The following is a 27,644-nucleotide window of genomic DNA, read 5'->3' as shown; positions in this document are numbered from 1 at the left end:
ACCAAACCATTCTCAATGAATTACTCAGTAAATCTGGAAATATTTATATTGTCCAAATGACAATTCCAATCATAATCATATACAATAAATTTCTGATAAATTATGTATGCTGATGCTGTGAGACCCGGATCGCAATGTTTGCCCAAACCAAAAATCAACGACTCATGTTTCAAAGCTGAAAGGCACAATGGTACTACTTAATTCATTCATGATTGTGGCTTAAGGGTGCATGCATTGCATGGCTTTGGGAAGCAGCCAGGGCTCCAAAACACAGTACATGCCACTGACCATCATCCTATTCTTTCCAACAAACAATTTACAATGTCCATAAAGAACAAAGAGGTTAATAAGACCTGGAACTCTACAAACAACAATTGTGACTGATTATGAAGAGTTTGTACCACTGTCAAAAGATTTGCGTGCTTTAGTTTAGGTATTCGTATAACTCAATAAAACCTTTTGAAATAAAAAAACAAGTACTTAGAATAATTAACCAATCATTTCACTTTTTAATACTGACATTGTAATAAATAGTGATATGTAAAAGCATTGTACTATTAATTTCAAACCACACATCTTGTCTTCAAACTGCATCAACAGCCACACACCTTCATTTCCACCTCAAAGCCATGCATACCGCTACCCAAACAATATCACAAAACCATACACTGCCTCCAAGCCTTACTCCCTACCCCCACACATATTGCTGCCCAACCTATGCTTCAAAAGCATACTCCTGCCTTCAGTGACTCCAAACGAACATGGTACTGGCCTGTTCACTTCTGCCTTCAGTGTGTCTCCGGCATCAGTGGACAGACTGAAGACACAGAGATACTCAACAGGCAGACGGGGTCTCTAAATATGACAGGCGGCCATCCCCCAGGGTATTGGAAAGCAGAGCCTCCTCTGGCTCAGAGGGCCACCAGCCAAACACTAAGGGGCATATTATCAAGGGCGGCGTTAAAATCTTCGCCGCTTTAGCGGCAGAAAACTGCCGCTAAAGCGGCGATAATGGGCTTGATAATATGCCCATGAGAATTCCCATAGAGGCCCATGTGGACACCAGAACATGGGCTTCTATTGGAGTTCTCGGCGGCATATTATCAAGCCCATTATCGCTGTTTTAGCGGCAGTTTTCTGCCGCTAAACCGGCGGTAATTTTAATGCCGTTTCTTGATAATATGCCCCCAAATGAGGTCCGAAATGATTTCTTACTTTTTGCATTTCCCATTTAAAGTATATGTTTTCTAATTCAACATGTTTCTCTGCAAGTTTCTCACTTAAAGTTTTCTCATGTTTTCTCACTTTTAACCTGGATTCCATGTGATAATGTCTGTAAGCTTAGGCAGCACCCCTTTCCATTTAAACATATTTGAGTGTGGGATTGGAGATGGGGTTTGTGGGTTCATATACAACTTTTTGTTTAGCATAAATAAAGGGGATTGGTGTGTTGGAAGGGGCTCATGGGAAGGAGCATCCAGGAACATCTTATGAGTGGATAAACTGAGTTAATACTGATCTTATTGAAATATCAGCCACAGCGAATAAAATGGATAGATACATTTCATAAGCATAAGGGTACTGTTTCTGCTCACAAATGGGAAGCACTCATTATAAATCACAATTCTTTGAAACTCCCAATGCCAACAAGGACAAGGGGACAGTAAGGGGGCGTTCCCTCTACCATGTAGTTTGCAAAAAAATGATTTAATGGTTTGCAAAGGCCTTGATGGTACAGCGTTGAGCATTACTGACTGGCCTTGTTAGCATGCAATAATTTGCACAGTTAAACCATCTACAAGGGACAGCTTCTACTGGAAGGGTGACAGGTGTGGCTATAGGGTGGAGCAGACTGCAGTTCCTGGCCCCTGGAAGTCTTCTCTGCAATGTGTTACTTTGTTGGCATTGAAACACCTGCACCTGAGGTTATTGGTGTGCACTTAACAATTGGCAAATATAAAGATGGGGAGGGTAGGCTGGACCTTGCAGCAGTGCTTAAATTGAGCCAGTGGTTTCCTGTGCTTAGCGCCAGCATTTAATTGTCAGCACTGGTACCTATGACAGTCTGCCACATGGTGGCACTGTTTTTTGAATTCAGAGATGAGCACAACAACCTTTGTTCATTAATTCAATATACATTAGGAATGACTAATACCTGCTGAAAAAGCCATTCTTTTAACTTTGAGGTCCTGGAATTGTCAGAATTATCACACTTGTAGGAGTGTGGCTTATTAGTTATGCTGTTACTGTAATTGTCTCTTTTGCATATGTTGCCCTAAGTGTGAATGGTATGCCCAGACATGGGTTCCGTGCTCACTACACCACTGGGTTCAGACTAGCCTGGCTGATGAAGGGTGATGCCCTGAAACCGGTCCCAGGATGCTTGTTTCCGGTCCAGGGAGGACCTGGCTTGGCAGTTCGGTCTAGAATGTTCCCATAAGGAACAGGGTCAAGACTGATTTGCATACGGCTGGGTCCAAACTGGGTAGGCGTGGTGAGCAAAAGAATGATGGATTAAACCCAGATCCTTGTGACTGAGGGTGAATGTTTGCATTGTCCAGCATTCCGTCCAATTGTTTATTTTGTTACTGTAATTGACAGCAGCAATGGGCAGTGCAAGTGGAAGTGTCCTGCTGACTAGAGTCCTGGCACTTATGCTTTTAACAAATTAAGCACTGCCTTGCAGGCCTACATTGATCAGTTTGCAGTTAAACCAAAGGATTTGCAGAAGGAATCTTGTCTTATGAATATTGATAAGGCAGGATGTCTGTGAATCCTTGGAATCAGAATCCTTTCACTGTGCCAGATAGATCAATTGAACACAGCACAAGAACTGGTCAGATCGATTTGCAAACAGGTCAATGTGGTGCGACCTGGCTAATGATTTATCTAACCCGAAGTATTCTATTTATTTGCAACAGCAGCTTTCTGGCAGCAACATGAGCTGGCAGATAAAATGTAGGTAACTCACTCAGAAAGGAAACATCGGAGCCTTTAAGGGGCGTATTCACAAGAAAATGTCAGAGCGCAGAGCTGGGCCAAATATGGCAGCGCCATGCTCCTACATTTTAAATAAAATAATGGGATGCTCTACTGTATTAACAAGAATACGGCACACTCCTGTGTTTCCCCTAGCGCTGGTGCAAAAAAATCTGCCTAACGTCAGCGCAGGCACCCTGCGGCTATGTTGCAAGGATGCCTGTGCTGCAGGTAAAATTGTTTATTTGCAGGAAGGGACACCAACATGCACATAAACAATGAATAAAGGAGCTTTGCATTTTCTATGTGTGCTGCAGATTTAATAATTTCTCTACGTTGTGCCATTCTAAGGCCTGGCATTCCATGGCATTCGCTTTTGGCTCTGCCTCAGCCTTGTTAATCTGGGGCAGTGTCAAAAAGCAATGGGTGTTGCGGGGGAATGCCCATACAACACCCATTGCATGCCCCTTTGCTGCAGAGGACTGCGGCGGAAAGCAGCATAATTAAATGCAGCGTTAAGCCACACAAAGTGGCTTAGCACCACCTTGTACATATGGAAAATGGCGCTGTGCCACCGGGAACGTCATAAAAAGTGGTGCGCCGGTGCCGCTGTGAGCTTGAGCTTGTTAATATGCCCCTAAGTCTATTTGTGAGCAGGATTAGCACAGAAAAGGATTTTTGCACCCTTTTATATTTGAATGCTGTGCAGAAGCGGACCATTCAAAGGCCCTCAAATATATTTGGGTCAATATGTATTATATTTGATGCTATCTATCAATGCTTGTGCTCAATTATGGAAAATATCACGTGAAATTTGGTGCTTACCACACCAAAACCTGCATGTCCCGGTAACTACAGTTCATTTTCCTATTGATAAATTTCTGCAGGTTTGATCTGCCAAAATGTTTCTGGACAAAACTGCAGAAGTGCGATGTTAGCCGCCAAACTCATAATTCCACTGTCTGCTGTAACAGTAGGAACCACTCATACTAGAATTATCTGATCCACTCATATTGAGGGCCTAAGTTTTGATTTTATCAGGGATCTGGGCCAGAGATGGATACGTCTTTAATATTGTATGTTCCTTACCAGTACATTGCCAGCATGTATTAAGGGTAGACTTTTGCTTCAAATTTGATTCATGCATTGAAAAGGTCATACCCAAATGAAAAATATGTATTATTTAATTTACACTTGCCTACAACACGATTTGAAATACACCAGATAAAGCAGCAAAACATGATTTCAACATTGGTGAACTGTTGTAGCTCCTGTTCCTGTGCTGGGCATTGCCATTTGGCATTGAAAAGATGACATATTACCCTTTGCAAGCTTAGAGGAACTTCCTGAGAGTAAAGTTTGTTAATTTCTATAGGAAACTTTGCTCTTTGATACAGACAAACCGCTTGAACAGAATTACACCAGATTTGGCACTTTACTCAGAAAGTATGCTTTGTGAGGCTGGTGTGCATCCGTTTTGCTATTTTCAAGAGATTTCCATTTGAAGTGGTGCTTGGGTGGGCATATGAGGTCAAAAAGGTAGCTATATCCTGACGGTTGGTCCTGCAGGCCATGGCTGTGGAGAAGAGGCATTTGGCCATCAGTGTTGTGTGTAGGGGCAGGTCAAGTCCTGCCACCATCCACACTGTGCATGCGGAAGTCCATACAAAGCAGGGAGTTTGGTATCTGTGGTAGGGTTGGGTGCAGGGCCTGACCGGGCTAGGCCCTGTGGCCCAGACCTTTGCTGCACACGTCCACAGGTCGTGAATAGTGAGTGGTTAGCCCCTTGTGATGAGGTTATGTGCGCTGCAGGAGTTAGCTGAATATGATTAAAAGACCTCAAAAGTTCACTGAAAAAAGGGATGTTATAGTTAGATAGTTATTGTCTCCGTACCTTATGTTAAAAAAACTGAAAGTAACTGAAAAAAACAGGTTAAACTGATGTTATAGTTAAGAGTGGTAATAGAATGTTAGATTATCTTAAAAAAACAGAAACTCACTGAAAAAAGTAAAGGTTAAAGTTATGTATAATTAGGTGTTGAATTGAGGTAACAAATAATATTTAACAACCAAAAATAAAAACTGGAATTCACCATCTGTTGCTTACTGAATTAATTATAACTTGGAGCCTTACCATACACTGCTTATGACCTAACATATTACATCACTCATGACATGTCAAATGACATCACTGACGATATCACTGATGGCATCTCAAATAAAATCATTGATGACACCACTAATGACATGATTTAATCTTTGTGACAGCGTCCTTTAGAGTTTGTGAACTTAAAATAATTCAATATGCCACTTGTGTGGCCAAATTTCTATTTATCTTAATGCGATTACTCTCTTAAAGACTTCACCAGACATTCAATTTTAAGTAAGAGGTTGACAGGTATTTGTTTGCCACTGAAAAGACAATTTCTGCCAGGCCCTATAGCCAACCATGTGTAGTTTGGGACAATAAGCTACACATGCTCCTGAAAAGGACACAATGGCATACAATCATAGACACATGATTTCAATGCCAATGTGAGATAAACCACCTCTAAGTGGGATGCAAGTACAGTTTACATTATTCAACAATCTATCATGCCTCAAAAACTTCAGCGAAGTTCTGGAAATATACAGCCACCCGTCATAAATCTCCTCCCTACTTAGAACGTGACCATAACACACTGTAATACAACTATTTAACATGGGCATGTGCAAACATTTACACAGGTGAATAATCTATTGTCAACAAAAGCTTCAGCTTTTTTCACAGATTAGTTCCAAAAGGGTTTGGCTTAAAGCCACAACCTTCCTTGGAACATCCCTCCCCATACAACGTCAGATGTGCTCAACCTTTCACTTGTTTATTATGGAGTATTGCTTGCACCTCAGAGATTTGTAAATGGTGCACTAAATAACTTTCACAATTTGCCTACTCTCACTTCTCCCATTCTTTGGGCGAACACAAGTAAAAAAGAGAATTGCATCTGTCACAATTGCTTCACTTCAGAAATATCTAATTTCTTTTGGTCTTTTGAAAGCTTACAGACACACTTGTAAGAGTCCAAGCATTGATCTGTGTTGCTCTGTTACTCCTTGTGCACATAGCTCGCCTGCAGAATCATTGGTTGATCTAATTCGTAATGTCAACAGTATTGTTATTTAAATAATCTGTGATGTCATCAATGATGTCATTTAGCATTTCATGGGTGATTTAATATGTGAGCTCATAAGCAGTCCATGGTAGACCACAAGTTACAGTCAGTTCAGTAAACTACAACTGGCATATTTCAGTGGTGTTGTTATAATAACTTGTGTCTCAATGTTCATTTACTCCAGACTCCTCTTCAGGAAAGTCATTATTTATGCTCCTCTTCCAACAAAATGGCTTTCAGTGGTGCCTCATTTTGTCTTAAATACAAAATGTTAGCGCTCTTCTATTTATATATTAGATTAACAAATAAAACGATATTTACTACAATTATATTAAACTAAACTCTACTGCATACAACAATATTGTTTAAAAAAAGGAAATTATATGCATTAAAAGAGCCATATTCTTACCTTAGAAAGTCTGATATTCAAGTCCACCTCAGGCGGTCCCTGACGCTGACCCAATTGAGGAAGGATCTCAAAACCTGGCTCTTCGACTGAACCTCCACGCCCAGATGGAGCAGCAGCCTCCCTCCCCCCCACACACACCCCCACCCAGCGCCTTGAGACCCTCACTGGTAAGTAGCCACGCTTTACAAACTCCTGATTGATTGATAGGTTAAGCAATATTTTGGAACTGGTATTTGTGACTTTCACCGTCTTATAAAGTAACTCACTAGTACTAATTTTTTCAACTTTAACAGTATGAAAGGCTGAGTTAGTCCTGCCAAGTTTAAGCGTGAAATCTGAATTTGCACCCAGAACTCTTTATGCTGGCACATTGACCGCTGAGCTCTTTTACTATGAAGGCACAGTGTTTCAGTTCTAGAACTAAAAACGAAATTTTTCCCCACTCACTGCTTAAGTCTGATTTTATGCATTCAGAAATCTATTAGCTTCAAACCTTCCAGGGCCTTCCAGGGCCTCTGCTGTACTCCAATAAGAAGTGGGCATGGGCATAGCTTCAATTGGTGCAGCAGTGGGCATAGCTTCCATTGGTGCAGCAGTTGCAGTGGCACCGGAGCATAGAGGCCTGAGTTGTCCTCTGAACTCTGATTATTACTGTATTATATCATTTAAATAGCAGTCAGGGGGGCCATTTCCTTCCTTGCTGTAGGGCCTACAACACACTGGCTACACTACTGGGCAGGAGCACGAGGGAGGGGATCAAGACAAAAAGAGCAGAAAAGGGCACCAGAAGAGGTATTTAGGCACACATTTCTTTGGACCTATGTCGTAGGGAAACTGCTGCAGGGGGGTGCAGCGCCCCATGGAGGTTATTCCCTAGTGGGTGGGGCCAGCTCGCGCATGCCAAAGGCCACCCTGCGTACACACAAGCAAAAGAAAGGTTACTCTTTGGAGGGCGCATTAAAAGAGGCAGAGTTCCGGGGGAGGGGGACATATTAATAATGTAATCTGACATGAAATGTAGATCAAGCTGCAGTTATGGTTTTGTGTTATATACTGTAGCAGTGTCAGGCTCATTAGCACACAGCAGTAGTTAAATCATGATGGGACTAATACTGTGTTCTTAAAAACTCAATCAAAGCATTCCCCAAAAGAAAGCAAGACAGTGAAGGGTGGCACACAGCCAGTGGAGGTGTTTTTTTCACGTCAGCAGCTGATTTTATTGTTCTAGCTGGGGCAGCTGTAGACATTTCTAGAGGTCACCAAAACTCACAACTGGCTTCCAGAGAAGACAAACCTGGAGACAGTAATGAGAAAGGGCCTGAATGTTAGTGTTCTGCATACTCTGATTCACCTCCAGTCAGAAAATGCCGGATGAATCAGGATTCCAACTTGATTCCCTCAGTTCTTTGGGAGGGGAATCACTTACACTTATCCAATTGCGGTGTGAACAAGGACACTTTAATTGGGAACAAGCTGGGTTATTAATATGCCCTAAACAATGCACTAACAATTAGTATTAACCCTTCCTCCATGCTCTAAACAACTTCAGACCTCTACGTCTCCCTCCCCCCATTTCCTTTTCAACAATAAACTTATAAGCAATGTTACGGTCTACCTTACCCATCTGCATTCAATTCTGTGCCCCGCTGCTTCACTTTGCCTGTCTAAACTGGACCAGGTCCAGCTCTTGGTTCTCCATTCTTCCTCTTCTTACCACTACTTCCACTGATCATTCTTTTTGCACTTCTACGTTCTTTGAGCTCTCACTCCACGGTCGCCCCTGCCTTATTCACCAGCCCTTTTCAGTCCTTCCATCACTTCTTAGAAATGCAACTTTTTTTCCCAATACCAGCCAGTGTACCCCATTTTGGCAAAACATTTGAACACAATCTATCCATACATACCAATCCAATTTCTTTTGACTTACAAAACCCGCAAATTTCCCTGTTTATCCCCTTTTGTTTACTGCCACCAGCTTCGTGGTCCCTCACCACACTTTTCTGGTGAACAGCTGGGTCCAATAAAGGCATTGCCCCCACTTCTCTCCTTTAACACACTTAGGTCATTTTTCATCATTTTTCTCAATTCTGATCCTATTGCATGCCTCAGATCTCCCCAAGAAATAATGATACGGGGTCTGGCGGTGGCCATTTAGCTGTCGGAACCCACAGAGTGTGCATCAACTACCCCCACACCATGTACGCTAAACCATAGCATTGGACACCACATGCTCAAAATCCAAGCCTAGTTGTTAACCAATGAGCTGTTTCCCTGCATGATCTCCAGCCCACTTCCCAATGGAATGCTGACATTTGTAGATCTCTTTCTTCCTACTCTTGCTCTTCTCAGCATCTGCAAAGCATGGTCTGGGGGCTCAGTAGACTAATGTATTCACTGCGGGGGCATGTGTTTGACCTCATGATCACAGGTTCAAATCCCAATGGGTTCACTCAGCTTTTCATCCATCTTAGGTTGATCAGATGAGTACCATTGAGTTGGGTAATAATAAGCATCAGTTATTTAGCGCCAAGATGCCTATGGGTGAACATGCGCTTTACAAATGCACATGGTATATTATAATTCTGAAATCCTTTCTTTATTCCCTGCTGCCCACCTTCTCACATATTCCACATGCAGTCACATTTCCATCTTTATATGTCTCTCAGTCTAGCTACACTTTAACCCAATCAGAATCCTTCTGTAGCTGTCCCTAATCAAAATGTAAGTGCTGAGGCCGTGCCTTCCTTCCAGTCACTCTTTATCAGTCGCCATTTTTTCATAACTACCAGTACTGGCCTGTCAATTACATTTGAGTTATCTTTGTGCCAAAAAAATGTCCCTCTCAACATGCCTCTCAACCTCAAACACTTCCTTACCATCCTTCCTGGGCATATCTATTTTTCTTCTAATGATCTTATTTATACCACATTCCCCTTCCCCTTTTTATCTTTCTTACTTCTTTTCACTTTAGTACCTATCACCATTAAATGTATTTCACCCCTGATCTGTCCCTCATATCTCTTTGGCCCAACTGCTTCAGATACCCAAAATGCCCCATAGAACATGCAGTAAATATTTCTGCCTTTCGGGTGGATTATATATAGGAAAGGAGCCGCCCTCATGTCTGTAGAACCTGGGCATTCAGTATATACTCAAAACAGTAGTTCACCTGGAATTCATCCATGCGAGCTTTGTAGATAAACAAAGAAATGTATTCTAAGCATGCAAATATTTAGTAAAACAACTAATACACTCTAGCCTTGTGGGTGCTTTTAATTAAACCAGAAAAGTATAGTACTTATAGTGTAGTCATTTGTAGACCCCATAGAAATTGTACAAATGTCACATTCAAGGTGCAATAATGCAAAATAAATTAATGTGCACTGTCTCCAAGGTTAAACAGCACATACAAGTGAACAGGGAACAATTTTATATACAGGCAACAACTTTCAATATTTGTTTACAAAGTACACATAGGCGAATCACTGAAAATGGCAAATTCTATTAAGCCAGTGATAAGTAGTGTGCTTTGGTTTCAACAGAGTTTCAAACTCTTCAGAAATGTTGAGTTCTGTCAGGTCAATGCGATAACAGGGATATCTATGTGGGTAACCAATGAAATTATGATTAATAAAGGAACGGCATTTCTATTTTTGGTAGGCTACGGTAATAACAGGAATATTCCCCGATTAAAGGATAGTCACAAGGTCGTGATTGGATAAAAGAGCCCATGCGTATGATAGATAAAGGTATTTAGTGCAATGTCGCAGAAGGTGAACAATGAAATTGGCTTGATTTAGCAGGGAGCTCACCAGGATGTGTAAGAGTTCCAGTGAAACCTAAATTGTGATAGAAAAAATGTACTCACTCAGTTGTGCTTGCAACCTGGAAGAGTAACTTTACAATTAGGCATGCCAAGGGGAAACTATTCATGAGCCTCTATAGAAAGCTTTCGTAAAGGAATACGGTTTGACATACCAGAGCTTTCAACCTAGGGGAATGAAAGACGACCTGCCCTTTGGGGAACTCCTGTGACTGAGGTAAAACTGTAGCCATAAGGAAGGCTACTTCCTTGAGGCTAACATTCTCATGTCCAAATTACTAGAAAACTGCTACTCTCGTAAGCTAATAAGGTTGGCATTGAAAAGGGCTTGGTTCTCCCCCAGGGAAGAACTCTTGAAACCAAGACCAAAGACTAAACAAGAAAAAATAGTATGTGTTACTATCTTCTCTCCCAGAGCAACCAGGTGGTTACAATTATTATAAACAATTGGTTTGTTCTTCAAACTAATAATATATCATTTGCAGTGCTGTTATTCTCCTATAAGAGAGGGAATACATAAAATACCATGTGCTGCACTCAGCAGAGAAAGTCAATCAGCAGCATCATACCCTAGAAGGCAGCTGGGGTTTGCCACCTGTGCTGGGCCACTTCAAGTGTTATTATCAAATTCCCTACCAATACTAAAATGTTCCTACATGGTACATGGAGTTAAAAACATTCTTCAACTGTAACTCCACTAACTTGGAATATTACATTTAGTGATCCTGTGATCTTATATACATAGGGCAAACCACATAACAGGGTAAACAGCGCATAGGGCAACATACAAAGTAAAATCAAATGCAGTTAGCCAATGCCCCCCTGATGTCTCACTTCACGAGTACAACCACAACTTTGAGGATATAAATTGGCAAGTTATTGAACAAGCCCACCCCCTGAGTGAGAAGGAAACCTCTGTGCTACTCTGCAATGGCTGGAGTGCCACTGAATTGATCGATGAGTACTATAACAAGAGGTTAGAAATGGCAAAACTATATCCCCTCTTGCAATTAATTAACTATCTACTTACCTGATGAACTGGGATTAAAATTACAACCCATGCTGGTTATTTAATCTGCACAACCATAATTACTGATGCAATCGAGCATTTCTGTGAATGATCCCGATAACAATGGAGTCATCACTGTGAACATATAGCAAAAGGTCTCAACTCAATGGAGGGATGGCAAATTCCTATCTCATCATGCTATTAATTACCCAGATGAACTGGAAATTCAGATGCAACTCATGCTGGTTATTTAAACTTTGAGAGAGCACTCTTGTGCATATAACTAATTGCATTGTAATGCTATGGATATCTTTCTTCACTGAAGACTAAGACAGTATGTCTTCTATTTCTGTTGCACATTTTCGACTGTGTACAATATTGATTTTAATTGTAATCACCAATCCAGGTACACCCTAAATTCATTTATTCTCTAGGTGAGTTTTAATGCGCCCTGAAACAGTTCTGCTCATGCTAAGCCGCATTCTGGCAGACAAGCATGTTTTGTGACTGGTTCTCCATGAACATTACCTGTCTTCCCCTTTTGTTTGTTTTTTATTGTGTATAATATAGTTTTAAATGTATTCACCAGTCCATATACACTCCAAATGTATTTGTTCCCAAATTATTCACAATTTGAGCCTATAATGTGCCCAGAGATAGTTCATCACGTGCCAAGCCTCACTAACTGCTCCTTCTTAAGGGACAAACAGAGGATTCACTGCTGGAGATAGAGGTGGAGCACTGTTCTCCCACTTCCCGCCTTTGGACTGGTTTAGCCAGTGACAACCTGGATTCTGCATCAGCTTTGCCTGGGATAGATGAATTACTAAGAGGATACTTGTCCCTACCAGCTAACTCACTGCGTCGTATCACCCATCAATTGCCCACAGTGATACCACTCGGTAAGTTGAATTGCTAACAGGCATTAACTAATATTAACTCTGTAAGAATTACCCCATTAATGGATGGTTCCTCTTCCAGGTTGCAAACACAACTGAGTGAGTGCATTTCATCTAGCACAATTTGGGTCTCACTGGAACACTTGCACATCCTGGTGAGGTCACCCCTAACTCAATCCCATTCCACTGAAAGCCTTTTCTGTGACAGTGCACTAAATACCTTTATCTATCATACCAACATAATCTTTCATACCATCACAACCTCAAAATTACTCCTTAATCATGGAATATTCCTGTTAATCCTCTAGCCTACCACAAATAATAATGTCTTGCTTTAATAACCATATTGTCATTGGTTCACAACATAGGTGTCCCTGTTATCTCATTGTCCTGAAGAGAACTTGACATTTGTGAAGAGTTCAAAATGTCATTGACAAAAAAAGCACAATTCCACGTGAACCATTGTTTTGCGTATATGCCTTCCAGTTGGAGGCACATTCGAATAACACTTGGACTAATATTCCCCTTAACACGTCAGTTGTGACCGACTCCCTGAGGTCATAACCTTTTCTTTTACCTTGGCCCTTCAAGGATCCTTTTTCTAATTCACCCCTGAGTACAATGTATCCTCAGAAACATTTGCCATAAACTGTGATTCGTGCCATTTTTCCCCCAGTAGCCACTAACAATAGCCCTTTCTCAATTTCACTCATAGCAAAATCCATCATGTCATTCACCATCTCTTCCAATCCCTGCACAGCTCTCTCTCTCTCTTCTCACTCGAGTCCACACATTCCACCCAACCCAGCCTGTATGTCTTCCGTGTTGACTCTGCCAGGAACTTTTCCACTAATTGTAGTACTCAAACATTCCGATCTCCCACATGCTCCATAGGAATGTTGTGTCTCTTGGCTCTGCTTCAGAATACTAACCACAGAATCTCACCCACTGCGAATAAGATAATGCATTATTCACACTGTTGTCTAGACCAGGTATGTGCCCCACTCTGAACATCATATCACAATCCACCTCAAACACCTCAATACCAACTCTCTCAAGTTGCAACACAAGCTCATTCTTTGTCTTCAATCTGTTAATTAGATGTTCCACTGACTCACTGTCAATCACAAGAATCACTTTCTTGTCCCTCAATTATTTCTACAATCTCTCTGCTAGAACCACTGGGGAAAATTCCAAAAGCAATACCATGCTGTTTGAGCACCCATGCCTCCAGCCACCTATCAGGCATCCTCTGCCTTTCCAGTAAATTCCTGTGCCTGAGGCTTCCAAAACGATTTCCACTATCCAAGCCAACAGGCTGTCCTGAAATCAAAAGGTTAAACCGCTATACACTTCTAAAAGTCTGAGCCATATTTAAAAGTCCTGGTTTATCTTTCCTGGCATCCTTACCCTGTGATCTGACTTTGTCGATCCTCTCATGGCATTTGGCAGCCATCCACAAGATGCTCTAGCTTGCAGGCAAAGTTCAGGTGACATAGCACTTGTTGCAGTTTCCTCATTTCAAACCTCTTTTTTTTAGTCAGCTTATCCACTGGAATCCTCAATCCCAGGTCCAATGAATATAGATCAATATCCGGGAACGTTAGGCGCATGCTGAGACCTTCTCTCTTCTGGAGCGAACGGTATGCCAAACTCAATTTACTGCCTCCATGATTTGCATCAGTCTGTTGCACTCACTATCCATGCTGGCTCTGGCCACTATCACAAAATCGTCGAGGAAGTGCAACACCTGCTCAGACCCCACCCCCATGACAACACTCACTCCAGAAAAATGCTAAATTTCTCAAACACTGCACAGGCTACCTAGAACCCCATGGCATTGCTTTGTCTACCAAGTATTATCTTTGTAATTAGATACCAACCAGCTAGAAATTTTCAGATTGTATGAGCAAAAGTTATTTTGGCTAACCCATTTCTTACCCCCTTTGCACATAGCGATACTAGCTCTGGTTGTCACTTTGCTCATGCATATGCTACAGCTGGGCTCGGAACAGCCCCTAACCCTGCAATACCTGCAATGCTCCCACCACCGTGTCCAGGTGCCAATGCTGTATTGCTACTGCAGGAACCTTTGCTCCCATATCACTCCACATAGTTTTCAGGGACATCGCTGGGGAAACCCTCATCCACAATGTCTATCCACACTGGTCCTGAAAATAGATCTCCATCACTTTGTGCAGATTTATAAGTTATGCTTCCTTTAGTGTTGGAACCTCTGTGGGGGCAAGTCACCCCTACACCAAGGGACATGTCTTCCAAGGATGGCTCACCTGTACTCAAACCTCGTCGCTTGGTAGGTGGTGAAGATGCTGGCCCTGTCACCCTCTTTTGTCGGTCCTATTCACTGGGGCATTAGCCAGCGTGTTAGCAACAGCCCATGCTGGCCCCAGGCTTTGATCAGCTCCTCAGACTAGGGAGCAACCTGCCGCTTTTCTTCCTATTGTCAACACTGCTGAAAAATGAATTGATACAATTTATATGCAACATGAGGATTGAGTTTATTTGAAAGAGCAGCCTCAACTAAACAAACTTTGTGTAGGAAAGTGGGTTTTTCTTGAAGTAGTCCTCCCTCTTTTTGCCTGGTATTGGCTGCAACTTTGACAGAAGTGCATTGGGTTCCAGCTATTCAGGTCTCCAGTGCCGGTCTTCTTTCCCCCAAAACAAGACAACTGGCCGCTTGATCCCTAAGTGACCAGGCATTTAGCACCTCTGTAAGTCCCTAGTAAGTGGTACCTCTGGTACCTAGGTCATAGGTACTAAAGATGGTCACTAAGAGCTGCAGCATATCTTATGCCACTCTAAGAGGACAAGCACCAAACTCATACAGACTGCCACTGCAGGCTGTGTGACAAGGTGGCCTAAAAAGTGAAAACATGACATGGCACACACTTGTGTCCATGTCCCCTAATACTGCATGTAATATTTGTAAGTCACACCTACAGCAGGTCTTACAGCCCTTAGGCAAGGTGCATTATATTACATGTAATGACATAACTGCATGAGCAGATATGCCCCTGTGCTGGCCAGTTCAATTACTGACAGCACAAGCGAACAGGGAGGCCATCTTAAGGTATGTACTGGGCACTGGTCAAAACGAGTTTCCCAGCTGCATAATGATTTCACTGAAACCTAAGGTGTTTAGTATCAAACCCACACTGATTCCTGGGATTGAATTATTAATACATGCACCCAGAGGGTACCTCAGCTGTACCCCTGAACCCTACTAGTCTACTAGTGTGCTGGCTGACCGGTACAGTCCAGCTTTTCACCACTGATGAGTTTCTGACCCCCCCTAGGAAGTGAAAGCCCTGCTCTCAAAGGATAGAAACAATGCCTGCTCTTGAGAGAGATGTTATCACCTCCTGCTCCAGGAACACTGGTAAATCAGCATATCAAAACAGGAGGCTTCAAAGGCCTCTGCCACCTTTGATATGAAACCCAAGGCTTCCCCAGAGAGGGGAGATGCCACCCTCTGCCCTGAGGCCATCTAGTCTCAGGACAGGCAGGAAGATTAGCTACGCAGGAAGCGTATTGCACTTCCAGGCTGGACACACGTCTAGGATGAACGGCCTGATGTGAAAACAATGTTGGGAATTCCCCCATCTTGTGCATGGCAGAATTAGGAATTCTGGGATAGGGTGATGCCCACTCCCCAGAGAAAGTGGTCATTCAGGGGGTGTAGTGACCTCAGGGTTAACTAGCCAATTGGCTACTACTCCTCACTCCCCTTCATGCCCATAAATTGAGTATTTAGGGGACCCCCTGATACCAGATATTCAGATTTCAATGGACAAAAAGAAGACGTGGAAAAAGAAGATGACTGCTGACCCAAGTACAGACGAATACAACTGACTTGGCGCCAACCCTGCCAGCCTGCTTGCTGCACCCGACCCTCTTGGAGCAACCCACTTGTCTTGCCACTGTGCAGACTCCAAGAAACCCAAAGGGCTGCGAGTGCTTCAACAATCACCAAAGAAACCTCCTTGGAGTAGTGGAGCTACTCCCCTGCAGCAGCAGGCACCAAAAAAAGCAACACTCGGAACACCGACCTGTTGCCTACAGGGACTCCCGATGCAGCAGCCGCTTAGGGAGAGGTAATAGTTCTCCTATTGGTCAGATCCATCCTTCCTTCAAGTGTGGGAATGCCAGTACTGACCGGAAAGCCACATCAAGAGTGGCCCAGCTGTCCTGTTTGCCCCTCTGCAGCAAAAACAAAGACAAAGAAGTGAGTCTTCGACTGCTGCCACCCGATGCCTTAAAGTACCTCTGCACCTGCACTTCACAGCCGGAGTCCAAAGGAGGTGACAGTGCCAATGGGGTCCCCACACCCACAAGAGCTGAGCCCATCCTTGGGTCTGGCCCGACTGGACTTCCAGTCACCGTCTGCAGCCACTGGACCAATGGCATCCCTACGTGCCCGAGGATCTCATGGGTCGAGCTCCCCTGTGGGTTCCCCCGAACTGGACCCGCAGTCCCAGCTTGCAGCCTCTTTCTGACCAAACCTTTCTCCATTGAAGTGACCCCGACACCCCAGAGGCTCCCGAGGTGACCTGTTGGTGTGGCCTTAGAGCTTGAACCATACTCTCCTTACATTCTGGAGAACAGTGCTGTAAGTTGCTGTTAAGTGCCCAAATACAGTACATGTTTTCCCCCCATAGGATAACATTGCCACTCCCAAAAAATTTAAACTGTAAACATTCATAACTCTAAAAGTACTTACCTGATTCTGATGATCTTGGCATCTAAATTTATATAAAAGTACATGCTATTTTTAGAAATTGATTTCAGATTTATTTATTGAGGGTGTCTTCCTACACTATGATATATATGGGTTGCAGGAGTAATTTCACAATTCTGATTGAAACATTTGAGTAGAAAAATAAGGAATAGCACACCTTCGCTGTAGGGAGTTCCAAATATGGGGAGTAAGACAAAGGATACAAATAGGTTGAGATAGCAAGTCCAATGTTACATCTTTGGTTCTAGTGTGATTCACTTCACCTTGGAAATCCTTGGCATATTTCTAAGATTACTGTTTCAACAAAAACTGGAAGTACAATCTGTGATTTTTCTGTAACTTTATTTAAAACTGTACATATTTCCACCACCATGAGCACTGCGCCATCTGCACTTCAAGTATCTGTTAATCCACCCATAAAGATTCATTGTATTTTATTAAGCATTTTCTGAAAAGAGTGGCCTTAAGTATACCTGTTTGTTCATTTATTGTGTTTAATGGAAACGCAGACTAAACTATGAGTGATCAATTCACATAGGCACAAATCAATAAAGTTAGCTTTAAGATGGGACACTATTTATTACGAAAACTACCCTAGTCTTGTCTTGGATTATAAATACCCTAAGAAGGAAAAAGAGGTGAATAAACACCTTATGGTTCAGACATATGGCTGCTGACATTATGCCATATTGTTATGTAGTTCTCTGTACTGCTGTGTTAGGATATTCTGTCTTTCCGTGTGTTTGTTTCTAGTTCTGCACACACAATTGTCTACAACAGCCAGGTTGACAAGGAAGCAATGCATAAAGAACACAACAAAGCCCCCAATTTTTAAAACTACCAACACCCCTCTATACCTCCACCCCCCTCTTCCACGCTGGTCACAGCAGCATGCAAGACATGCTGATGCAAGACGCAATATGCATTCATTCACCTGCACGGTTCGTCAATAAAAGATCAATATTCCACAGGCCTGATTACCTGCAAGCACTACTTATGTTTTCAAATTCTTTAGGTTTCCAGGCAGTGTATGAGGGCTTTCAGAAAGCATGTGCAAGTGAGTTTCCTAAACTCCCTGAACGGTAAGTCAGAAAAGGCAACCAGTCTGACTTGAAGGACCTGAGACTGTGTTTCAGTGCAAGAGTTATCTTTTCCTTAGTGAAGTTATTTCAAAGCTGAATAACTCAATACCTAAGGTTCCGCGCTGTTTGCTTCTGCTTTAGGGAAAGTATAGTTTGTATCGCTTAAGCAGTATAGTCTTTGAGTGGTAAGCCCTAAAGAACCACACACAGATCGCTTGGAACCTGCACTCAAGGGCCTCATATCTCTTCTCTGTATCTGCCCAATGTTAGGCAATGCTACAGCACTAGCAAAAGGGTTTCTGCCACATCACAGCCCATCCAGTCTTTGCAGTTCCTCCATTGACCCGTGCTGCTATTTTGTGTGGAGAGAAACCAGTAAGTACCTTAAATTGTGTTTCCCTACCCATGGCATTGTGGATGGATGTGCATGCCTGATCACAGAGTTAGCTCCTTCTCTGTCACCTATCTCTCTCCACTGTTCATTTCCCCATCTTTTTTGCCTGGGATTCTATCTATGAGGATCGTGCCTGGTATTAACAGATACAATTCTGATGTAACATGTTTATCATGGCTTCTATCTTTCAGCTATTTCTCAAAATAGGTTTGTCGATGGGAGGCACAAACTCTAAACACCAAAAAATCAGTATTTAGGGGTCCCTGTGACACCAGGAAAACTGGGACAAAGAAGAGCTGAAGTAGTATGAATAGAGGTCCTGCACAAAGACTCATGCCAAACACTGCCTGACTGCTTGCACCGCAACAGTCTCAAATACCAACTCATCCAGAAGCTGAACAGCCACTCCAAACCCTTGGAGGAGTGTTCCCACCTTCAACAACCAAGCAGCATCTCTCTTGGGGTGGAGGAGCCACCCCCCTACATCTGCAGGCACAGACTGCATTGACCCACCAAGGGAGCAACTCAGCAGGAAGAGGTTGTCATAAATCCAGGAGATCAGCCCCTTCACTTTCCCCAAGTCTCTAGATGCTGACTCTTCCAGGAACCTCTCAGCACCAATGCCCTGGGTATAGGCACCCTTTCAGCTACCAAGGCTTGTTGCATGTCCAGACCGGACAGCACCAATGCCGACATGCCATTGAGGCACATCAGGATCCACGAGGCCATTGAGGAGAATGGTCCTGCTTCCCTGTTTTCTCTCCCTCTGCAGGTCACCAAAGGCAAGTGAGAGCCTCTAACTACAGCAACCTGCCGGACAAAACGTCTCTGCACCCGAGTACCACAGCCTGGGTTCATATAAACCCGCAAGAGCTGAGGCCACCTTTGGGTTCAGTCAGACTCATCCCCAAGTCCCCACTTGCAGCCTTTCTTTGCAGGTACTTAATTCATAGACTTTAACGCGTCGTGACAAGGCTACCAACACAGCCATTACCTCTGCTCCGAGACACACCAGGGCAGGTAAAACTGAACTGCTGGTGGTTTCTTGGACTTTAGCACCTTAAGTCCTAGAAGGCATCTTCCAAAAACGTTTGTAAGTATATCTATGCTGTGTATATTTCTCCCATTGGATAACATTACTGCGTTCAAAGCTCATACCTCAAAACCGTTATTTGCCTGTTTTTTTCTATTTCTTCAAAAATCCATTATTTTTCTAAATAGGTCTCAGATTTCTTTCCTGAGTGTGTATTTCATTTATTTATTCTGTGAGTACAGCAATTGCTTAGCACTACCCTCTGATAAGCATAAGCTGCTTGACCACACTACCACAAATGGAGCAATTGGGATAATTAATTTTAACCCCTATAAACCAATAAGGGTTGTCTGTACTTTTTGCATGGTGTGCCCTTACATTGGCACTAGAACATAAAAAAGGCCAGCTTCCTACAATTAGCAAACAGAAAGTCCACCATCATGCATCTGGCCTCCTTCGAACATTTAAAACCAATGTCGCTCAGCGGTGGGGCAAACTGAGAGTTGTGACATATGGGTGAAAATGCAAAGCTGTAAGAAGTAAAGTTTAGGCTTGCACATAGTTTGTCCAAATCATGAGGGTCACTCTGGTAATGGGTGAGGAATTTAGACCCCAGTAAATCTGTGATTTCCATTGGACCAGCCAGAGGGGGACACCCACTCTTAGATGTGTGACAAAACACAACTGATTCACTATTTTTATTTTCTCTTGTTTGAACAAGGAATCAAAGCTGCACAGACTTCAAATAGAACAGTAGCTGCATGAGAGCCTGTCCTCCCATAAATGCTTGGCTGTAGAGACGTTTGCTAGCTACCTTAATTTTCTTCCCATGCCAAATTAAAGTAGTGACTGCAATTGGAAATGCTTAATTGGCCGACAAGGATAAATAACTTGCCTTCAAAACATACAGCAATTTGGGGAGGACCATAATGTTGACTATGACCACATGTCCCAGGTAGGAGAATAGCTTGATGTACCATTTCAGAGGTCTTGACTCAGTATTCTGAGAAGTGGGAAATATTTAAACACTGGTTGAGTGTCTGGGGCATGGAAGGCACTGTTGGAATGCCCAAGTAGGTAACTGCCTTGAAGTGACACGTAATGGGGACTAGTTTACATAAGGAGTCATTCCTCATGGATGGAGGGTGAAGCAACAGCACCTCAGATTTGTAGATGTTCATTTTTAGCCTCAGGCAGCTCAGAAGTTCTCTAATTCCTTCAACATGTGGAGAACCAACATCATCAGAACCTTGATTAACACCAAGACATCTTTGGCAAACATTGTTAGCTTGGACAGCCCTGCCAATTTGTACTCTCCTAATGCCCTCCCTGCTTCCAATGCAGTTTGCTAACTGTTACAGCATGAGGGGAAAGAATCCCATTGACTCTAACTTCGGCCCTGGGAGACTAGTTGGTAGCAGTCACATTGTGAAACACAGGACGAAGTCCATGACAATTGTGTTGCCCGTAAGGTATGGTTATTCCGCCATTGATTTCATGTCCACAACTCAGTTCTCGAGCACCTCCACATTCTTCTGAAACTCACAGAGATACGTTTTAAGGTCAAGCCTCATAATAGTATCCTCTTCTTTGGTCTCTTTCTGGAACTGTTACAGGTATTCCTGTGAGATGCCTGTGTGACTTGCTGCTTCTAGCAGCCTCTCTAGTGGGGATCTGGTTTAACTTGTGAACCGGTCATCTTTTTCGTAACCTGTGCTTCTAGATGCCAGCATGTTTCTCATATATGGTCCTACTGCCCCTTCTAACTTGCATGATTGGTCTGTGGAGTGATCAGCGTCTGGTAATCCACCCCACTGTTGACATCTAGTTGTTCTTGCTCTTCTCCACCCAATCATCTCATCACAGTGGTTGACTCCTTTGACCCACATTTGTATGGTGTCCCCAATGCCCAGCCGAGCTGCTGCTGCCAAATCCTCAACTTCTTTTACGTCCCTTTTACTCGTTTTTCATTTTTTTGCCCCACATTCACTGGGGTTTACAATGCCTAAGGATATTTACAGAGCAACACCCTAACTGTAGTTGAAAGCAGGCCTGTTGAGTCTGGTGCACAGGACCTAGATCCTATGGGGGTCCATGTCAGGCTGACATTGTGGTTAGCATGTCACTCTCCACACCTCACACTAGATCCCCACTGCTCCTGCCAGATGTGACAGAGCAGTGTCTTCTCCCGTTGGGACTGTGGGAGTGAGATAACACCCAGAAGACTAGTAACACCTGCGTCACAGCTCAGAGGAGCGCATCTCCCCACCTTGTCAATCACAGCCTCCTCTTCATTCCAGACCTTGTCTCTTTGGTGGGCCACTCAGAGCAGTGCCGTCCTCAAGATGCCACCACTCAGCCATTCTTTGCGGCTCCCCAAACTGCTTGGACCCCATGCCAGTCATTAGTGCCCAATACATGTCATCCAGGTGTTTGCTCTGTTGTCTCGGCTGCCTTGACAAGCAGGTCAAGAATCAGGTCTGGCAGTGCTTGGAGTTGCAAGATGGCCACTTCCAAATGTGCTGCTCCACCTCAATTTTCCTCCTCCGGTAGATGGCAGATGTAGGCGCAATCAATCTGCGGGATCCCTGGGCTGTCTATGTCCAAGGTGGACACAGTGCACAGATGGTGGCTGATTTCAGTGAGGAGAGCCTAAATCTCATGCACACCTCATTGCCCTGCTAGGCTTCACCACATTAGGCTATTCTAGGATGTGATATGATAGTCTGTATTGGGTTATGTTACGGTGAATTGTTATCACATGTCATGCTGTGGTATGATGCCGCCACAGCCCATGCAGGTAAGAGCGGTGGGGCCGAGCAGGGGGAGATTTCGACAGACAATGATGAGGGAAAATTAAATAAATTATTAATTTTCCCTCGTAGCCGTCTTTCGAAATCCCCCCACACACCCCCACCTGGCCACACCACTTTTCCCTGCACGGGCCCGGCTGGGATGATGTGCTATGACCTGCTGTGTTATAAAGTGGGCAATGTTATGTTGCGTTCTGTTATTTCATGCTGTGTTATATTGCAGTGTTTTGAGTTTTGTTGTATCTTGCAGTGTTATTCTATGTTATGTTTCATTATGCTCTGCTGTTTTACGTTAGGGTGCATTCTGTGCTATGCTCTTATGTTAGCATGTATTATGTTGTGGCATGCTGTTTAATGCTGAGTTATGGGAGGTTGTGCTATGTTGTGTCATGCAATGCCATGTTGTATTATGTTATTGTGTGTTGTGTTATGCTGTGTTATGTTGTGTTATGCGTCTGCCTCGTGTCCTGTTGTGTCATGCAGAGTTCAGCTGTTTTGTACGGTGTGTTATATTATGTTGTATCATTGTGTCAGGCAAGAAAATGCATCAATGAGCAAACATTGGTTCTCCATTTCAAGTTGCACGTTATGTAGCATCTCTAGTCTAACAAAAGGACTACTTTTTGCTCACCAAAACCGAATGGAAACTCAAATGTAACAATGTAACCATCTTCAAGATGCCAAGACTTTGCAGGTATCACATTTTGTTTACATTGAGTCATCTGTGGTGTCCAGGCCCAACAATGATGAGAGATCTCCATTTAGTTTCCCAATGCTTGGGGAGGGTGAACATGCTAAATATATTTTGAAGAATACGCGTAATCTTCGTGAAAAGTATTTTTATTATGCGAAATACAATCGGTCATTTGTCTGCATGAAAATTGTACAAGAAAGCATACCCCTTCTACCCAAGTTAGCGGTGGGAAACAGACTGGTGCATAAAATGTATCACACATCATTTTCACAGTTCACACAGGGCATTTACAGCTCACATCAAACTCCTGCAAGTGAAAACTATGTGAAAAAGCATAAACTGGGAGGCAACCAAAAATATGAAAACTATACAAAATTCAACATTCTGGTGTTACATGAGATTTTCACAGCATAACAAAGTTCACCTGAGCCTGCTCAGACAACTAGCGATAAATCTGCCAGTCTCTCATGATGTTTTCAGATCTCCACAGTCGTTCCTTGCCTCCCTAATCTAGTCTATGCCCCCACACCCACTCTGTACCACTCCACATACCATATCTTACCCAGCAGCAGCTGGTAAGCAACGGGGGGGGGGGGGGGGGTGAGGCATGGCAGGGGGGTTTAAAAAATATATTTTTTGAAACACTTACCTCTACCGCCGTCTCACCTTGCCATCTTTCCACTTCTCTTCCTGACTCCGAGTCAAGAAGAACCAGAATGCACACAGGCTCCCCCAGCATTGTGTTTTGTGTGAGCGCCGTTGTTCGGAACTCAGACGGGGGCAGGGAGCCTGTGTATGTTCTTTAGCCAGGCTGTGTATTACAGCCTGGTGGAGAACATGCAAAGTGCGCATGACTGTTTAGCCGGCCAGCCAAACCATCATGTGCACTTAAGTGCATGAACCACTCTTCCTCCCTGTGCCACCAGCCACACCCTGCCCTAACCCTGGGCGGTAGCAATTAAAAATAAAATTATAATAAGGTTGTTATTATCATTTTATTTTTCCCTTTTCCACTGCTCTGAGACCAGTGGGGCAATGCTTCTCCGCCTTAGCGGAGGAACCGCCCATGGTCTTACCTCAGTGTACACTTAGCCACACTGGGCTGCCAACTGCACCTCTCTCCCTCACCCACAGCATGTCCCCTCTGCTGTTCTGTACCCCATCACTTGTGTCATGCCCACTTTCCCATTCTGTCCCACCTCCTTGACAAGGTTGTATGACTTCACCATGAATGCGATTACTTTGCATGCCTTAACAACGTGGCCTTTAATATGACTGCGTCTTTACCACGCATGCCTTTATGACACATGACTGTACAATAAATTTTGCTGTAAAGGCATGATTGGTAATGGTAAATGAGTGGTGAAGGTTACACCCCAACTCCCGGCCGTGAGCCCTAAAACTCAGCCCGAGCCAATAAAACTACCCTGACCCCAGCCCTGCCCCAACAACTACTCAGTAGCTGAAGACAGGAAGGAAGGAAGCAGGAAGTCTGGGCTAGAAGTATCCAACACCTCCCACCCCCACCCATTTGCTCCAAGTCTAGAGCTCTGACTTCCTTTACCACGCATTTGCCTTTACAGTCTTCACAACAGAAATCGCTGTTAAGGCATGCGTAATTAGGGAATATGCGTGGCGAAGGCATATGCATGATAAAGGCTAGCGTGGTAACACTTGCGTTCTTATGGCAGGCGTGCTTCCAACTGCACTGTTAATGCTATTTCCTCCTTGACTCTCAACTACTCAGTGTACTCTCGACCACTCTTTGTCCGGTTACCCACATTGTGCCCATCGTACACTCTCCTCACCTAATCTACTCTCAGGTTATCTGTATGGCCCCTTCCCAGATCTGTTTTAATGCAGATTGAATGGGACAGATAGAAAGGCGGACCCCCACGGCACTATATGACCCGAGAAGTGAAAAGTGTCAGCAGACATTAGTTGCAGTTTGGATAGGAGTGCTGAGGCCTATCCTTAGAAAGATAGTATCTTCCAGCAGACTCCAGATGCCACCCAGCATCTGCCATAAGTGCAACATCTGCCAGAATTAAGGCAGGTAGATGGATTGTTGTAACAATGGGGATATGGGCGTGGGTGCAGCTTGCTAAATCTACCATGTTCCCTGACCGTCACTTCCCTTTCATGAATTTCCTTCTTTCTAAGGCCCTATATTTGGCAGACAAATGCATTACTATTTTGGAGAAAGAAAGGACAGTTTATTTGAGGTCAACTATGAGCTTAGAAGCCCCAAACATATTGCTAAGTGCTTTAGTCCAGGCCAAGCAACCAGGTACATATTTAGTAGCAGGGGGAGTCAGTGCAGGTTAACAGTGGCAACCAGTTAAGTCCCCATTATAATTGCAGACTTTCAGGCAAGTTAGTCATTGTGGCAGGAGAAAGAAGGCTCTGGTTGCGGAGGGTGACCATATCCCTTATCCCCGGCCCTCTAATGCAGTTGTTGTTGTCGGTGCTCCAGGCTCTCTAGGCAGATAGTTTGTTGCGGGAAGAGATGGAATAAAAGAACCAGATTCTGGACCACATTCCAGGAGCCCCAGGGCTGGGACACAGGAGGGACTTTACCTGAGAGCTAGTGGGGGCGGGGTCCTGTCTGGCTGGCCGTCAATTCCCTCTGGTCTCTGCTCTGAACTTGCACTATAAGGAAAAAGGGGAAGAGTGCTGCAGAGGAAATAGTACAGCAACACACTTGACCATTGAAGCTTTTAGAGTACTATTTAAACTGTCTGTGAAACTTGCAGCTTATTAGCTTATTTCATTGGTAAACTATGTAGGAAAATACATAGCTTTATTCCAGTTAATGTAAAATACTTGCGGAAAAAACCCACTAAATACTACTGCGAGTGTCAGGCTGTCCCAGTAGACCCAGAATTGTGGAACCGTAGAACATAATTCCTTGTCCAAGGGACAGGATGCTTCAGAAATCTACTTGGACTGTAAAATAAAGTCCACTTGTCACTTTTGGTGCCATGCAGGAGGGTGCCAAATGATGACAGCATTTTCGTTATATCAGAGTTCTCAGAATATCTTCTCTGATAATGCTAGGGAGCTTACTATATCAAGGGTTGGATTCAAACAAGGCTTCGATTACGCCTCCTTTCAGCATAGGTACATTACATGTCTGACGCAGGCGGGAAGCGTAATTCAAGGTTTGGAATGCCTTATGAGTCTGTGCATTGCCACAAAACAGCAGGATTAAGAGTTTTCCTGAACTCCTTTCCAAACTCTTCTGACATTGCAAAAGGTGACACATATATAACTGACAAGGGAGTAAATGTTTTCACAGGGTGAGAAAATGTAGGATTTATGGAAAATACATTTGCAATTGCACACCAGATTTTCGCAGGGGAATAAGACCTGTGTATATTTTCTCATGTGAAAATGGAACTCACAATCCTTTGCTAGGAGCACGGTTTCTAGGCCTACTTCAGTAAATTCGGTGTATTCCTGAAAGTTATAAATCGGGGCCAATGAAATGACATATACCTGCTGGTTCAGGCTAGCTTTCTTTATGAATCGGACCTCTACTTTATTTTCGTGTTGCCCATAATCAGGAGCAGCCCGTGCAGGTAAGAGTGGCTGGGGATGGGAAGGGGGGTGAGTCGACAGACAACAATTAATTAAAATTAAATAAAAATTTAAAAAAACTACTTACCTTGCATTCACTGGGACAAGTTCAGCATATTCCTGTAAATTCCAGCAGAAGTAGCAAAGGGACATGGCACTCCGCTGAAAGTGGCCAGATCTGCAGCAGGGTAGATGGCATCTACCCTCTGAAAGTAGTGGGTAGACTGTGTCTACCCGCGTCTACCCTCGACTCAAGCCCTGCTCTACACAAACAGGTGTCCAGCTTGTAATGCCAGTTATATGCTGGCAAGATGGCCAGTGAGTTAAACTCTTGCTGCTGGCATCTTCTGCAATCTTCATGTCTCCAGAGGAATCCCAGAAAAGTCTACTGTGACACACTTTCGGTGGTTAGAAAACTTCGTGATATGATAATCGGTAATAGTAACACTTGTTAACAACAGAAGTGCACTATGAAGTCCTACATAAAAAAAATACTCCTTTTGAGAGTGAAGACCTCAACCTCAGCATTTTGACTGATCACCACTAGTCTGGGTCAGATGTCCGCAAAGTGGAGCTTACCATTTCTCATGATCTCCTTAAAATGAGGACCAAGTCTAGACTTGCATCATGCACATTCTCACCTTTGCAATAATGTTTCATTTTTCTTGGCAATGTCCTCCATTATTTTCTCCAACGTAGGAAGCTTACATAAGCCTAGAACACAAAGGGTTGGCCATCACTCAACCAATAGCAACAATCATATTCTTGTGCAGACTTAAGATACAAAAGTGCAAAATTAAAGGTTTGAAAAGTATGCAGAGTGGACTAGACAATATCTCAGTAGGCTCCAGACCAAGACAGAAAATTGGAAGTCACCGGTACCGAACCTTCTTTTATGAGTGTTGTGTGGGAATATTCAGTGCTCATGAAAGGTATGTTACCAAAATATCATGGCCTAAATATTGTCCGCAAAAATATTTTGTCCTACGTATCATTTACAAAAATATTGTCCCATT

The 27,644-nt window shown here is 43.4% G+C and overlaps 1 protein-coding gene across 2 annotated transcripts in view; it reads right to left on the bottom strand.

Annotated features, from left to right (window-relative positions):
- LOC146833781 (dimethylaniline monooxygenase [N-oxide-forming] 2-like) overlaps window positions 1-27,644 on the bottom strand; it is a 321,542-nt gene that overhangs the window by 60,062 nt on the left and 233,836 nt on the right. For both annotated transcript variants that reach the window (XM_085601652.1, XM_085601653.1), the window contains exon 8: window positions 27,270-27,342. In XM_085601652.1, coding sequence (XP_085457778.1) covers window positions 27,270-27,342 — 73 coding nt within the window. The remainder of the gene's footprint in view (window positions 1-27,269; window positions 27,343-27,644) is intronic.

The sequence above is a fragment of the Triturus cristatus genome, chromosome 4_2 (genome assembly GCF_964204655.1).
Source record: "Triturus cristatus chromosome 4_2, aTriCri1.1, whole genome shotgun sequence".
Classification (NCBI taxonomy): domain Eukaryota; kingdom Metazoa; phylum Chordata; class Amphibia; order Caudata; family Salamandridae; genus Triturus; species Triturus cristatus.
The sequence above is the reverse complement of the archived record's forward strand: the minus strand, read 5'-3'. Positions and strand labels throughout refer to the sequence as shown.